At 43.2% G+C, this 17474-nt stretch overlaps 1 protein-coding gene across 1 annotated transcript in view; it reads right to left on the bottom strand.

Moving 5' to 3' along the window:
* DYTN (dystrotelin) overlaps nucleotides 1-17474 on the bottom strand; it is a 50380-nt gene that overhangs the window by 13709 nt on the left and 19197 nt on the right. The window contains 6 exon segments of the mRNA XM_084778392.1: nucleotides 1383-1453; nucleotides 4309-4438; nucleotides 9031-9167; nucleotides 10853-10964; nucleotides 14843-15006; nucleotides 15216-15287. Coding sequence (XP_084634518.1) covers nucleotides 1383-1453; nucleotides 4309-4438; nucleotides 9031-9167; nucleotides 10853-10964; nucleotides 14843-15006; nucleotides 15216-15287 — 686 coding nt within the window.

Consider the following 17474-nt stretch of genomic DNA (forward strand, 5'->3'; position numbering starts at 1 on the left):
GGCTCCCACCATCTCACATATCCACATGTGGCTCCCACCATCTCACATATCCACATGTGGCTCCCACCATCTCACATATCCACATGTGGCTCCCACCATCTCACATATCCTCATGTGGCTCCCACCATCTCACATATCCACATGTGGCTCCCACCACCTCACATATCCACATGTGGCTCCCACCATCTCACATATCCACATGTGGCTCCCACCATCTCACATATCCACATGTGGCTCCCACCATCTCACATATCCACATGTGGCTCCCACCATCTCACATATCCTCATGTGGCTCCCACCATCTCACATATCCACATGTGGCTCCCACCACCTCACATATCCACATGTGGCCCCCACCACCTCACATATCCACATGTGGCCCCCACCACCTCACATATCCACATGTGGCCCCCACCACCTCACATATCCACATGTGGCCCCCACCACCTCACATATCCACATGTGGCTCCCACCACCTCACATATCCACATGTGGCCCCCACCATCTCACATATCCACATGTGGCTCCCACCATCTCACATATCCACATGTGGCTCCCACCATCTCACATATCCACATGTGGCTCCCACCATCTCACATATCCACACGTGGCTCCCACCATCTCACATATCCACATGTGGCTCCCACCATCTCACATATCCACATGTGGCTCCCACCATCTCACATATCCACATGTGGCTCCCACCATCTCACATATCCTCATGTGGCTCCCACCATCTCACATATCCACATGTGGCTCCCACCACCTCACATATCCACATGTGGCTCCCACCATCTCACATATCCACATGTGGCTCCCACCATCTCACATATCCACATGTGGCTCCCACCACCTCACATATCCACATGTGGCTCCCACCATCTCACATATCCACATGTGGCTCCCACCACCTCACATATCCACATGTGGCTCCCACCATCTCACATATCCACATGTGGCTCCCACCATCTCACATATCCACATGTGGCTCCCACCATCTCACATATCCACATGTGGCTCCCACCATCTCACATATCCACATGTGGCTCCCACCATCTCACATATCCACATGTGGCTCCCACCATCTCACATATCCACATGTGGCTCCCACCATCTCACATATCCACATGTGGCTCCCACCGTCTCACATATCCACATGTGGCTCCCACCATCTCACATATCCACATGTGGCTCCCACCATCTCACATATCCTCATGTGGCTCCTCCTCCCTCTCACATATCCTCATGTGGCTCCTCCTCCCTCTCACATATCCTCATGTGGCTCCTCCTCCCTCTCACATATCCTCATGTGGCTCCTCCTCCCTCTCACATATCCTCATGTGGCTCTTCCTCCCTCTCACATATCCACATGTGGCTCCTACCTTCTTTCCCTGTGCAGAGTACTGATAGAGTCACGAGTCTTCCATAGTTCTTCCTTAATGCTGACTATGGCCTAGAGAAGAAAGAAATTGAGAAATGAATTTTTAAAAATTTGAACTTAAGAACATTTTTAAAAATTCTTAAAAGAGCATGATAATTATATACTTTTTCAAAATAAAATGCAACACTTTTACAAACTAGCTGAAGTTTATGTATAAGAATGCTGTAAATATTTGTGAAAAATATGCAGTCTAATTTACAGAGTTAATTATATATTAATATTAGTATAGTATATTGTATTATAATATAATCATATATTAATATATATAACATTAAAGTGTAAAAAGACAGTTACAACAGCTTTCTTCCCACGTTAGCTGCTTCTCTGAATATCTACTTCCAAAGCCATTCATAAAACACTGGTGGGTCACTAATTGTCCTTGATCTAAGCTTCTCACTTCTTCCTTCAGCTTTCTCCTTTAACTTTTACATTCCAACTTGGATGTACACTAACAGTCATTACTTCTCTTTGAAGTCATCAAGTCTTATGAATGAAAGATGGTGGATGCTTTCTTCCTTAGGATTCCCCCCGCCCCATCCCCTGAATTTTCTCATGGCACACCTTGCTTCCTGAACTCCCTCCCACCTAATGGCTTCTGTTGACCTGACTCAGCCTGGCCTAAGCTCCGAGGTACAGAGACCCAGCCCATGGCTCCTGCTCATCTGGGTAGGTTAACAGCGAGGCATGGGTGGCGCTGCTCCCTGGATGGGCCCGCAGACCACCTGGCTACAAGGTCCTCGGCCAGAGTGGCTATGGTGCTCACTTTCTAGGCACAGTTCCACTTAGCACAGCTGTAGCAAAGAACCTACAGTTTTCCCTTGATGATTAAAAAGTGTTACAAATGACCACCCTTTGATGGCCTCTCTGAAGATTCGCCTGAAGCAATGATAATCATTTTAATATTCATCTAGGAGAACAATTATTTTATAAAAGCATAAAAATAAAAAATGGAAGAAGTGGGCAAGTAGCAGTATATGGGATAGGGTTGTATTTATGTAAAATAGGTAAGTCGTAGACACCTACCATATAGTCATAGTGTAGCTTTAATGTTAAACATTTTTGCTTCCCGTGCTAGTAATCATAGTAACTCTAAGGACAATAAAAATCACAGGGAAGAGAGCAAGCGTTAGGATATGCTGGACATTTCATGGCCAGTGTAATGGTGATGTCTTCATGGACAGATACCTGTCACACACTCAGCAGTTGTATAAATGAGATATATACCACTTTTAACATGTCAATCATACCTCAGTAAGGTGGTTGAAGAACAAAAGTGAGACTCTTGCTATATATCACACAGATAAGTATCATAGAGCTAGACTATCAAATGACATTCTCATGAAAACACTAAATGAGAAGCACCTCCTAAAATCATAAAAACGTTAGCTTGTATTAACATAAGTACGATATAGAGATTGACAAGAAAGGGGCTTATTTAAACAAACAAACAACAACAACAAAACAAGAATAGGAAATTATTGTCACTTATCGTAAACCAAAGTAAAATCTGTGAGTTTGAGGCCAGCCTGCTCTCCAAAGAGAGTCCAGGACAGCCAGGGTTCTGTGTAACAGAGAAACCCTGTCTCAAAACCGAACCAAAACAAAACAAAACAAAGGATAGATTTAAAATTTTAATGTCAAGATAAAGCATGTCAAAAATAAAACACAGTTAAGAAAACATTAGATTTCATACTGAAGAGCCTATTCTAAGCCTAAAACTGTAAGAAACTTAAAAAAAAAAAAAGATAGTATTTTTTTTTACAGGAATTGAAAACATTGGTAAAGGAGGTCGTTCTATTCAAAAGACTAAAGGGAGCAAGGTTTGCTTCTGCCAAGCTAAAAGATGCGAAGTAATATATCAAAGCGACACACCAGAAGGAGGAGGGGCAGAAGAGAGAGGGAGGGGACAGGATATAATGCCTTCTGAAGTATTTGGGGTGGGGGGGGGAGTTTTGTCTCACTCAATCTGACAAAAATAAAGACAAGTGAAATTGCATTTTACTTTCTTGTAAATTGGCAGAATTAAAATGTGGCAATAGTTAACTAGCTGTACCCAGGTCATGGTGAGCTATGGGTTGCAGTCGCCGAGCATATAGTCCCCTATGTCTTTCTGAAAGGCAATTTTGCAGTAAGCATGACAAGCCTTAAACACTTCTCCATAGATCTTTTTGGTGACCCCGCTATAGAAATGGATTACAGGGAGACAATGCGCTAACTGTACACAAACTGGGATGAGAGGAATTTTTAATAGTAAAATTTAAATTATAGTAAAAATTGGAAACAGTCTAAATGTCAAAAAAAGAGTTAAGTGAATAGCTTTCTCTCTATTTAAATAACCATGCAGATGTTTTTGAAGAATTCTGACAATGGAAAACGTTCACAATATAATTTACATTGACAGGTTGACAATATAACCAGTACATCTCAAAGTATGTTCTAAACTAAAATATTCAAAAGGAGCAAAGCTTATTGAAATGTTAATGATGCATACACATAGATTATTTTCAATTTTTTAACTTAGCTTTTCAAATTTTATGTAATGACTGTATGTATTAATGAATATAATAACGGCTATAGCCGTGGGTGGGCATGGTCGCTCGGCACCTGTAATCCCAGTACTCTGGACGCCTAGGCTAGAGGATTGGTTCAAGTTCTAGTCTGGTTTAGGCTACAAAGTGAGAGTATGTTCCAAAAGACAAAAAAAACACGTAACGCTTTATGGTGGGAATATGGCTCCCTAATTTTCATTGATCACACGAACACGGTGGAAATCGTCCCTAATCTGCGGATAGTTTTCCAAGCCTTGACGCATGTTTACAGAGTGGATGCTACGTTTCAGCGATGGCTCTGCCCTTTGTTGGACTCACCTGGTGATGTGGGTTGTCATTTGCCTGTGGAGAGGGTGTTAGCTTTTGACACAGGAATCTGGTGTGTTCTGTGGCTGCTGCTGCCACTGCTCCTGTTGGCCTCACATACACTGGGGTTTTCGGCCAGAGCCTGTTAGAAAGTAGAGTTTTATAAGATGTTGCGGTAATTTTTAATGGTTAAATATGATATTAAGAAAAGTTATTTTTTTCCAAAAATGTATTTTTAAAAGATTTATTGGTGTGTGTGTGTGTGTGTGTGTGTGTGTGTGTTTCCACAGAGCTCAAAAGAGGACATCAGATGTCCTGAAGCTGAAATCACAGGCAGCTGTGAAACATCCAATAAGAGTCCTGGGAACCAGACTTGGGTCTTCTGGAAATGCAGCAAGCACTCCTAACTACGGAGCCATCTCTTTAGCAGCACCCCCTCTCTGACTGGAAATGTTAATGACGTCAGATGTCAAGGTGAGTGTCCCACTTCACCCCTGCGTTCTTTTCCAGACAGACTGCCCAGCTGGCAGAGAGCTAGAGAGCTAAAAAAAAAAAAAAAAAAAAAAAAAAAGTGAATGAAAATTCCATGCTCCCTTCTCATTGCTAGTCTAGATATAAAAAGATGAAGAAATTCAGTGATAATGACTCCCAGGTCATCTTGTCCAGGTCAGAGACCAGGAACTCTGAGCATGGGTGTGTGTTTGTGACGTCATAGCTGAAAGAGCACAGATGACTGTAAGGCCAGGAATATTTGATTTAACAGAATTCCATTTGGCTTTATTCAAAACTATTTTTTTTAAGCATTGTACCATCTTGAGTTATTACAGTTGAGCAAAAGAAAACATCAAAGGAGCAGAGAATGACCTGGCTACAAGAGAGCTTGCATTTAGTGCACGGGTTAATTCCGTTGCTTTTGGTAGGCTGTGAAAATGACTATAAGACACGAGATATGGAAATGTGATGATTCTGTGGCTAGCCATTTCCGTCAAGGGGATGATGGGTGTGTAAGGGCAGAAGAGAGCAACGCATCTCTTGAGTGACGCACTCTCTCCTTGTCTCATCAGCTAATTTTAACGTTGGGATTATCCTAATGTCTTGGGTCTGACGGCTATAACAAAACACCATACACTTGGTGCATTAAATGGCCGACATTAATTTTCTTAAACACCTAGAGGCTGGAAGTCTGAGATCAGCTATGGATAGGAGTTACTTCAGTGTCACCTTAAAGGCTTTTGTACATAAAGCCATCTCACACATGTGGCCTCATGAACGGGACATCACAGCTTTTCCAGGAGCCCTGATGATACTTCAGCACTACGCTAGAGGGCTTTTTTTTTTTACAACCGTGAAGCCACTCAGAAAGGGCACAAAATGATTGAAAAAGCCGGGCCAGAATACAGTGTGTGAAAGACACTTGTTTACAGCATGAAACCACCTCCAGTCCAGCCTGGGCTTAGAAATGCCCGTGTGGACAATCTTTATGTCTTGCCTTTCTGTGCCCATCTAGGAGTGCCGCAGTGGCACCTTGAATATTGATTTTTGGATCACATATAAGATTTTATAAGTAGGTGAATGTGTCAGCACCGAATCTGTGTATAATCAGGAATCATTTACTAGTTTTGCCACATAGACATTCCTGTGCTAGTGTCATCCCTGTCAGCTATCCGGCATGCTTCTCTTTATTTAAGCTTGTTTTCTGTACATAGTGACATAGCATAAATTTTATTATATGAGTCCCAGGTTTTTTTTTTGTTAAACTTGCCCGTAGTTGCTCAGTAAAATAGGATACATTATATTGAGAGCTTTGTAAAATTTCTAGATGGTTATTACAAGCAAAGTGAAGAGCTGTCAATCTTATGCAAAGTTATTTTATATCCCACCATCACTCAGAGTCTTAATTCTAGTGTTTTCTCCTCAGTTCCTCTGGGCTTTAGGGGGTTATATCAGCTGCAGATGCAAGTGATTTCATCTTCTCTTCTTCAGCATTTTAATTTTGTTTTTTTATTACATTTGTAAGACGTTCCCAAATATTTAATAATGATAATGTCTGACATCTCGCTTTCAATTATGCTCTTATAAATAAAAGTTTTTCTTGTTGATGTGAGCAGTCATGTGTAAAGCAAATCTATCGCAAAAGGAAGGGGGCTTCTTACCATGCAGATTGCCTGCTGAATTATTAAATCAATCCAGTGTCGTCACTTAGCAACAACTATTACCTTAGGAGATGAGCATTCATGATTTACCAGCTTAATAGAGAGCAAGGGGGAATCTTTGCCTATGACCACACTTGTGAAATTATAACATTTACATTCATTTCCCAGATTGGTCACCAGTGGGAGTTATGGAGCTCATGAATACCCAGCCCAAGTTGAAAAGTTACATAATACTATCCACGGGATTAACAATAGTGATTATACCTGGAGTAGACCAGATATAATATGAAGAATTTAAATGAACTTTAGTGTTTGCATAGCCCTTGCAAGTTCCTCTGTTTAACTTTTTATCCCCTACAAATATTATATTGAGAGTATTAAGGCTATTCCTGTGACAAGGCAAAGAAAGTAAGTCACAGAAAAGTAAAGGTCACACGTTCTGCTGGGTGAGGACTAGGCTTCTTTCTTTCAGTTTCTATCAAACTTCACCATCTTGTTTTTTTCCCTTCACCCCATGTAAGCCTGCTCCCAGTTGCTTAGGGACAGTGATGCTCCAGAGAAGGAGAGAGTAGGCTATTAGCATGGTGATCTGTGGGGTTGGGAACATGAGCATCTCAGTTTGAATATCAAAACCCTCACTTAAGTAGCCCAGCAGTGAGGCATGTATTGTCATGCCAGCACTGGGAAAGAGACAGAGCTTGGGCTTGCTGGATAGCCAGCACTTTACTAGGCAAGTTTCAGGCCAGCGAGAGATGCTGTCTCAAACAGGAGGAGCGGGGAGCTGGAGAAATGGCTAAACGGTTAAGAGTACCAGGTTCTTCCAGAGGACCAAGGTTTGATTCTCAGCACCCATGGCAGCTCACAAACATCTGCAACACTAGTTCCAGGGGATCCAATGTCCTCTTCCAGACTGCGTAGCACCCAGCATGAATGTGGTACATAGACATATATGCAGACAAAACATGTATAAATAAATAAATAAATAAATAAATTTTTAGAAAGAAAAAGGTGGGCAATGTCTGGAGAATAACACTTTGAAGTTTTCTTCTTTCACATTGACATGTGTGCATGTACCTTAAAACGCATGAGCATCCACATATACATGGACATGTGTACACACACACACACACACACACACACACACACACACACACACGAGTATGAATGTATACACACACAATTATAGTTTACATTAGGAGTGATGCTATATACACTTGTAATTTCAGCACTTGATAGGTGAAAAAAAGTAGGTGGTTAGTTGAGAGGCTAGCCTGGGCTACATAGTAAGTTCAAAGCCAGCCTGGAAAGATATATATGGTCTCAAAAAGCCATACAGGACAAAAGAAAAAGACAGAAGAAAATGTAATGATTATTTGGAAGATAATGACGGGGGACACTTTTACTGTTTAGTGCAGGTGAATGGAAGAATGAGAAATTTCATCTACAGCACGAGGCTGGTTTCACCTACACTGAAGAGTGAATACCACTCCCAGGACAGCTACTCAAAACAGAATCTTCTAAGCCCATTCATTGCCTTTAGTCGCAAGAGCAACTACCGCAGTGGCCACTACATGGCACTGTTGCTTCTTAGTTCTCGGTAAACCTAAGGGCTGCAGAAAGATCATTTAATTTCTACCCTAGTCCCATCCCAGCCCTCCATAGGGACTTCAGCATTAAAGCTGCTGCCGGGCCATATGAACGGGGCGGGGGTGGGGGGTGCTTTGTATCTTCTTCCTCAAAGCTCAAGGCATAGCACAGAAAAGGAAGCAGAAAGGATGTAAAAAAAAAAAAGCAAGAGAAAGAGATGGACGGTGTGGAATGCTGTCTTCCAGGCTTGACAGCCTGCACTCTTGAAACCTCACTGCCATTACTTGCTCAAGACCTGCTCAACATTTGTCCCATCCGCATGTCATCCCTCGAGGCAGAGGGCCTCTTGAGACCCCATGCCTCCCTGAAGATTTATATTCAGTTAAAAGTTGCTGTAAACATGGAAGTCCGACCCAGATCTAGCCGATGGGCAGGACATTCTCCACAGCTGAGTGGAGAGTGGGGACTGACTTTCACACGAACTCTGGTGCCCCATATTTGACCACGTCCCCTGGATGGGGAGACCTGGTGGCACCCAGAGGAAGGAAAGCAGGCTACCAAGAGGAGACTTGATCCCCTATGAGCATATACAGGGGAAGAGGTCCCCCTCAGTCACAGTCATAGGGGAGGGGAGTAAGGGGAAAATGGGAGGGAGGGAGGAATGGGAGGATACAAGGGATGGGATAACTATTGAGATGTAATGTGAATGAATTAATTTTAAAAATTAAAAAAATAAATTAAGTTTCTGGGGGTGGTGAGAAAGACAGACAGATAAGAAAGGAGGAAGATATGAAAGGTGAAAGGGGACTCTATAAAAGGAGGAGGGGACAGGGAAGGGACAAGAGCAGGAAGGGACAAGAGAAGGTAATAGGGGTGAAGATGATAAAAATATATAAATGTATGAAAATGCTACAATAAATCCATTATTGTGTATAATAAATTTAAAAGAGAGAAAGCCTACAGGTATAATCTATGCAACACCCAGGCCACACACCTGGTCTGCGCATGGCTAGCTGCCTCCCTTGAAGCCAACTGGGTCAGCAGCCACTGCCTCCCTGTCCTGTCGTGTCTCTGGGGCAGGATGTTTCTGAGGCTCCTGAAGAGGAGTTTTGTATTCTCCGTTGCTGACACCTGTGGAGATGAACAATATCAATAGAGGTACCAAGGGGCAGACAAGATGGCTCAGTGGGTAACCTGGCCACCCGAGTTTGGTGCTCAGGATCCGTATGGTGGAAAGAGAGAACTGATGCCCACAAATTGTCCTCTGGCTTCCACGTGTTGGTTGTTTGCTCACATGCACGCATGCACACAAACGAATAAAAGCGGTATAATCAAGCAAATAAAGAATTTAGTAGGCATTGGGTCACTTTAAGCGTGGCCATATTTCCTTATTGTTGGTGGTGAAATGACACATGCTTGAAGTGTTGGTAACTAACTGTAACTTCTGTTGTTGATGCTTTGGAAAAATAGTCTCCCAAGCTCCTAGAATCTCTTCACACCCTTTAGGTATAAACCTGCACATAGCACAAGTGTCCAGACTGAATGCCCCAACTGCTTTAACAAGTAACTGCTTTTTAAAGCAACTGGAGACTCTAAAGCCGTAAGGGGGTAGGGGGGAAGACCACATGGGACTGAGTTTCTGTTCACTAGCATTTGGAGATGTGGGGCTCTTTAAGAATAAGGTGATGACTTGTGGGTTTATATCGAGGAACATCCTTCACGCTTTACTACTGGATACAATTTCAGTAGGCAGTGGACCACGGGAAACCCAACCATTTGGCCCACCTAAGGAACTTCGGGGAAAAGAAACAGAGATTCTCAATTTGAAGGTCTCCAGTGCTTGAAAATTAAAGCGTATTAACAAGATGACCACACGGTGTCGCCGTAACACCATCCAGTCACAGGCTTCCAGGTCCAGGAAGCTAATCAGAGGCAAAAGTTGGAGCAGTTTAGCAAGGCTATGGTCACAGGAAAGTATTTGCCCAAATTCAGGTTCCTGCCCTTCCTGGATGGACCTTGATGTTGAACCAGAAGACTGCCCTTGCTAAAGGTGATACAAACACAGACTTCACATCAGTGCTGTTTGAGAGGAACTCCGTTGTACAGATTCACCCCAACTCGCAGCCACCCCTAAGAATAGCAGATTTTTTTTTTTTTTGCGTTCTATTTTTCTTTATTCTTAGAATTAGGTGCACTTGCTGGCTATTTTCTTTTTTTAAAAAAAATTATAAAGTTTTGCTTTTTCAGTAAAAACCTAGATAACTTTTTTTCTTCTTATCCCAAAGTGGAGGCCGGGCAGGGGTTGGGGGTGGAGAGGGGCGGAATACTTGAAATTTAAGAGTCAGGGAATGTCATATTAAAACCTTTCTGAAGGAATACTGCAACCAGAAGCTTTGCTGTGTCATCCTCACCAACTCAACCCCCTTTTCTTTTTTGTCCATGCCAGTTCCCAGTCCCTGTCCCTTCTGACTTTGACAGATGGTTCCTAGCTGATTTGTACGGGGCCAGTGGTCAAGCTGTAGTCTATTAAGCCTTTTCTTATTCCTGAAAACATTTAAAAAACCTGCGATGTAAACAAAGCACATTTATTTTTAATCTCATGGCATGGGTCCATCATAAAGAACAACAAAAGTCATTGTGATGTTTTCCTAAAATATATACACAAGACTCTTTAATCATATGAGATCCCGGTTATGCAGAGAAGCATTGAAGGTGGGGCGTCTTAACTGTTAACTAACAGAAGGAAAGGGGTTTGAATGGAATGTCTTGAAACGGCTATGGCAGTGAAATTTTTACCACGCTGCCTTAGATGTTACCTGGACACGGTCCTCCATCACAGTGTGTGACTTCTCGTGGGATTTTCTGTGGCGCCCAGATAAGAAACACAGCTGGCAGACGTCAAAGTTGAGGCACTTCAGACAGCGATATCTGCCAATTGAAATGGAAGTTAACAGCTTCCGTCACTACTGGCAGGAGAGCAAACGGATGGCATCCTGGTAGAAAATGAACATTCCCAACCAAGCACATGGGCTGTGTCGGGCCATACAGTGGTTACGACTTGTCCCTCAAAGTTGACAGTTATTAAACAACCCATGTGGTCAAAGAAACCTTACATTTGTGGCATGGTGAATGTGTGCGGGTCAGAGGTCAACGTTTGGAAGCTGATTCTATCCTTCCACACTAGTTGTGGAGATTAAACTTGAGTGGTCAGGCTTGTCTTGGCGGCAAGTGCCTTAAGTCACGGAGCCATCTCACCAGCTTTTTGGATGTAGCTTTTATAAGTCATTATATTAATGTGGCTTTACCTAACGGACTATGGTGTAGAGGTCTGGCTAACATCCCTTTTCCACACTACCCAAATACCAAATGCCTTTCTTGGGAAGGGTCTTAAGGGCCCATTAAGAGAAACTCACTAGTATGCAGCCATATTTTGTGTAGCTACATGAAGCATTAAAATATTTTGAATGTACTTTCCAATTTGAGGGAGAGAGGGAAGGAGGGAGGGAGGGAGGGAGGGAGAGAGAGAGAGAGAGAGAGAGAGAGAGAGAGAGAGAGAGAGAGAGAGGTGTGTACTATGATGCCGGAGGGGCAGCAAGTTGTGGCAGCCTCTGGCTAATAAAACCATATCAGTCCCAGCTGCGGCTCCCAGCTGCAGTAGTGACAGCCATTGAAGTGGTTGTTTGGGAGTGTTAGGAAGGATGCTTGGTACCTGGTAGGTCATTAGTGAACGTGAACCGAATGAGGCTAAATGAATGTCTGGTTTCTACAGGGGGACACCAGAACTAATCAACACTGCCTTCTTGGCCTTGTGAAAGTTTTGCATAGCTTCGAAAAATTAATAACACACCTAAGTGGCGAAGGCACTCACCTTTTCAGTGCAGTGTACAAGATGAAAAAGACAAGGGCCTTGAATGAGGATTATTGGATGAACCATCCAACATTCTAGACAGATGCAGTTGAGTTGTCTGGACAATACACTATGTTTAAACGTGTTTCTCTGAGTTCTGAAATCATCTTTAGATTCATAAGAAAGACCGCTGAGTGGCTAATACAGCTGGGTTGTTGATAACTTTACCAAAGCCTTTTCTCCCATCTCAGCTCAGTGTCATATGATTTATAGAATATAAATAATGAATCCATCTATCTAGAACTTAATTCTTGTAGTAGGGACAAAGTCTGAACTTTATGCCTTTCCTCCCTTCTTTCCTCTTTTCATCTCCCCCCACCACATCCCTCCTCCCTGCCCCCGAACACATGTGCACTTGTGTGCACGGAGCGTAGAGGCTGATGTCGGCTGTCTTCCTCAATCGCTCTTCCATGTTCTTTTCCTAGATAAGGGCTTTCACTGAGTCTGGAGCCACCCATTGCTCTAGATTGGCTGCCCACCAACCCCCAGGGATTCTCCTGTCTCTGCTCCTAGTCCTGTTTTTCCCATGGGTTCTGAGGAACAGAACTCCGTCCTCGGGCTTGCAGTACATTTGCTTTATCTAGACTGCGCCATCTCCCAGTCCCTGTAAAACTGGGGGACAAGCCTGTGCCTCTTCCTGCACCTTCCGAGCACTGTGGCTGCTGCTTCATCAATCTCCTCGGAACCAAAGCGGTTGCTTGAGCTTTGAGAACCAAAACCACAAGTTTGAGGCTAAGGCTGTAATATACCCGAACAAGCGTTAAGAGACTTTGCTAAAAAAGAAGCCGCACATATTCCTGAAATCATCTCTTTGCCTTGGACGTCCAGGAGGAAAAAATAGTTCACCTGACAATCTTTCCTGGAAGTGTAACTTCAGTTTTTGACAGGCAGAGGCATATTATCCAGGAGCCTGACATACTTTGTGATACATGTTGCTATTTTCTTGGTAGCTTGAGAAAGTTACTTAGAGTCTGTGTTACTCAGTGTTATAAAACAATGATTTTTGAGAAGGGGGAAAAAAACCCATACCATACAAGATAAAAGTTGTACTTTATGTAGTTAGAAAGTTAGTTTTGTATCTGGCTTACACACACAGTGGTTATATAAAGAATGCCTTTCTGTGGTTTATTGGTTAAATTATTATAACATATATTGTGATGAATTATATTCATGCTCCTGCACTGTCCATCATAGGAAAATATTATTTTTCACTATAATATAAAGATTTCTTTAGTCCTGCCTGCTTGTTTTTCCCAATGCTTCATTTTATTGTTTCAAGTTGTTCTATGCAAAGAGGTTTTTAGGACTCAAATATGTATGCCTCCTCCAAATCACCTGTAAACTCAATCCAGCTTCTCAGACAAATCAAAACTGTTTTCCAGACTTTTTAAAAATGGGCCCAGTAGACCTGTTTTATGCCTGTGAGAAATGTGTTTAATGTCTAACCTGGTGGGGCTCAGGAAGGACAAAAAGAGAGGTGGCACAAAGTGAACAAATGTGAGGCCCTGAGGTCGCTGACCGCCTCCCCTACCAGGCGCGTGCGATCTGTGCTTAGTTACTGAAGGTCTAGGAGGTTTTTTTCCCTCGCACATCTGTGGACCTCTGTCCTCAAATCACGACTCATAGCCTGCCCATGCTTAGCCTGGAATTCTCATTTCCTTCTCTTCAAAACCCACATCCCATTTTTCCCCCTGTTTTTTTTTGAGACAGTTTCTCTATGTAGCCTCATCTGTCCTAGAACTCAACAGGCAGACCAGGCTGGTCTTGAACTCAGAGATCTGCCTGCCTCTGCCTCCCCAGTGATTGGATTAAAGGCATGCGCCACCGTACCCGGCTATAACATATTTTATTTTATTATTTATTTGTTTCTTTGAGAAAGGGTCTCTCTACGTAGCCCTGTTTTTCTTGAAACTTGCTATGTGGTTCAGGCTGGCATTCAGAGTTTCCCACTGCTTCCTTGCAGGTGCTGGGATTAAAGCTGTGTTCCCTCCCCCTCCCCCGCCTCCCCCTGCTCCCGCTCCCCCTGCCCCCTCCCCCCCATACCCTTAGAATGGGGTTTTCACTGTGACTGTTTAAGTCACGGAGGGAGTCAGAGGCTCATCCTAGCTTTGTCTCCCATCTGCCCGTGTCTTAGCAGATCTGTCCTAAATTGACGGTTCTTTTGAGTCCCACATCTGGTTCTCTCATGCTGGATTCAGACCACCAGCCTCTACTACCTGCTAACAACGTAATTTAATGTTTCTGGAAGTTGGAGATAGTAGCGTCTCCTTTTGTAAAACTTTTACCACATTATAAATGACATGATCCCTGTGAACTGCTCAGCCTAGTGTTTCCTTAGCACTTAACAAACCATTCTTGTGGGTGGCTCCAACGTGTTTACAAGGTTAATTTGGAGCAAAAACAATTGTTTTACACCTCGCTTTTTAACGTTCCTAATGCTTCGACCCTTTAATGCAGTTCCTCCTTGTGTTATGTTGACCCCAACCATAGAATTAGTTTTGTTGTTGCTTCATAACTGTGATTTTGCTACTGTGACACATCATAATGTAAATGTCTTATGTGCAGGATACCTGACATGTGACCACTGTGAAAGCATTGTTTGATCTCCAACGGAGTTGTGACCCAAAGGTTGAGAACCACTGCTTTAGCAGAACAAAAACAAAACAAAACAAAACATTGGCTTCTTCAGAATGTGAGTCACTGGAAGAGCTTAATCTGTCATCAATTACAGGAAATACATTTATTTTCAATCGGGACGCCCCAGACAGGGAATTATTGAGCTAAAGGCAAGTAAATTCCAGATGTATAGAAAACATCCCTGGGAGTGTGGCACAGTGCAGCCCCACCGTTGGGACCCATTTGTCAAGTAGCCATTAGGGAAGTCGGATGCTGATGGTACCTCAGTCCTGTGATCGGGAAGGTTCTGCAGACACTGCACCGCACAGGGTGAGTAACCGCCTCTGAGGCTGACAGTCGGTAGCAGGTTGGGAGCCACAGGAGGACAGGAGGCTCAGACTGTGCCCAAGTCAGGAATTTCTCCTCCTTGATTCCAGAGCTCAATACCTGAGAAACAAGAGCAGGCTGGAACACACTTTCAGGGGGATTTACCCTCTTTCTTCCCCTCTGGTTCCATGTCTGTTCTGTTAAAGAAAGCTAAAGCTACAGGCAAGGCTACCTCCAAACTCAGGGCATCTTGGAATCTGCATGACATCTTATTTAAGGAGACCCTTGCAGCATCTGCACCAGCTACTAGGGACACTGATGCTACTCACCCCTCGGAAGCAGCTGTTAATTGCGCTCTCCACAAGACACAGAGTGCAGCTCTCTCCCACGACAGTCGGGATCTGCAAAGGCAACCCCTTGTTAGTTGTTGAAAACGGAGCTCATGCAAGCTGCAAAGGCTGAACACCTGGGAAAGAAAGGGCCCTGTCCATCAAAAGAAAAAAGGAAGTTTTAGGGTTTGTGTAGCGCGGATGAGGAAAGGCTGGCGGAAGACCGTGAAAGGAAACAGTGAGGCAGCAAAGGCAAAGTGTCTATTATCTGACTTCTTAGGACCCCAGGCAGATGATTTTAATCTTTCTTTCTTTCTTTCTTTCTTTCTTTCTTTCTTTCTTTCTTTCTTCCTTTCTTTCCGATGGAGGTCACAGCGACATTGCGTTCAAGTTTACACTGGCTTTAAGAAAAATCTTGTCAAGTATTTTCACATCGTCTTATTTGAATACATGTCAGTTCCATTACTTGTCTTGCTCCCATGTCAAAATATCTGACAGAAAGAACTTCGAAAGAGAAGCGTTGGAGGTTGCCTTGTGGTTTCCGTGCGTGGCTTCCAGGCTGTAGCAAGACAGAGCATCAAGACAGAAAGCTGTGACAGACAGAGCTCATGGTGACCAAGGAGCATGGGGATGAGACGCCCAGAGAAACATATCCCTGTGGTTGTAGTCCTTTAACTACTCCCCCACCCCCACCCCAGATGAGGAAGTTTCTACTAATAGTCCATTCGAAGTCTGTCACCCTCAATGCCGAGCCATTGGTTAGATTGGAATCTTCATAACTGGATCCACCAGTTGGGTACCAAACTTTTAAATCAGGAGTCTCTTAAGGGCACACTTCATATGCAAACCGTAACTCCAGTCTTTGAAGTAGGGGTGCTAATCATCATTATTGAAAGGAAGGAAAGACAAAAAGTGAAGTCACTTCATCAAAAAGAGATAGCTCCATGTTCACTGAAGCATTAGTCATGGCAGCCAAGATATAAGAATGACCTAGGTGTTTGCTGACATTCGTGAATGGTATGCAGCCTTTAAAAACAGGAAATCCTGTCATTTGCTACAGCATGAATGAACCCGGAAAATATATGCTAAGTCAAACTAAAATTAGCCATAAACAGAAACACTGCATAATCTCTCTTACATGTGGAATCTAAAAAAAAGCTGAATTTATAGAAACGTAGAGTAGAATGTGGCTTCTTAGAGATGGGGGTTGAGTGGGAAAATTGGGGAGATGTTGGTCAATTAATATAAATTTATAATTTATGATAAGTAGACTCTAGGGATCCAAGACACAGCACAGTGACTTGTTAGTGATGCCATGTTGCTCACTTGACATTTGCTGTGAGATCGGGTTTTGGGTTTCCTTATCCTCCGTCCATGCACTCACACGCCAGTAGTGACTGTGGGTGTGATGGGTGTGTAAGTGACTTGACTGTGTTAACATTACATAGTGCACACCTGTGTTGCCTGTGATACACTATGGTGTAACATGCCTCTTCTCCCTCCTCTCTCCCCCTCGCCTTTCCTTTCTTTTCTTTTTCCTTCCTTTCTGTATTTCTTCTTTTAAAATGGGATCTTACAGGCTGGTTTCAAATTCCTGAGCTCAAATAATGCTGCCACTCTGCCTCCAGAGTAGCTGGGACCATAAGCATGTGCACACCACGTCACAGTTAACCTCTTTTACACCTATCATTTCTGGTGTTTCTTTTTGTTTATTTGTTTGTTTTCCAGAAAGGGTTTCCCTGTGTAGCCTTGGCTGTCCTGGACTCAATTTGTAGACAAGGCTGGCCTCGAGCTTACAAAGATCCACCTGCCTCTGCTTCTCTGGGTGCGGGGATTAAGGGCACGCAGATGCCACATATAATTTTTGTTAATTAAGTGTTTTTAAAGCTAAATAGATCAAGAAATCACTGTGAGATGATATTTTGCTCAAGTTAAAGAAAAAAGCAAGTTTGTTGCACAGTTGAGGTCTTATTCTGGGCGTCTTCCCTCTTTATTAAGGGGACACAGTTTATTAGATTCTGTTTATTTATTTAGCTTTTGTAGATATTCCAGTGAATCAATTGTCCATGCTCTCTACCTGTCAACTATAGTCACTACAGGGGCATTAACTAAGGGACTAAGGTCCTCTTGTTATTTCCAAGATGGGAATGGATTTGGTTCTGGTTTCTGTATGCGCAGATGTGTGGACCCGTCACCTTCATTTATTCCCATTTGGACAGGAGTCCCAGTTTCACATCTGAAGTCTGGCCCAGCACAGGC

Source organism: Acomys minous (genome assembly GCF_964271855.1).
Source record: "Acomys minous genome assembly, chromosome: 4".
Lineage (NCBI taxonomy): Eukaryota > Metazoa > Chordata > Mammalia > Rodentia > Muridae > Acomys > Acomys minous.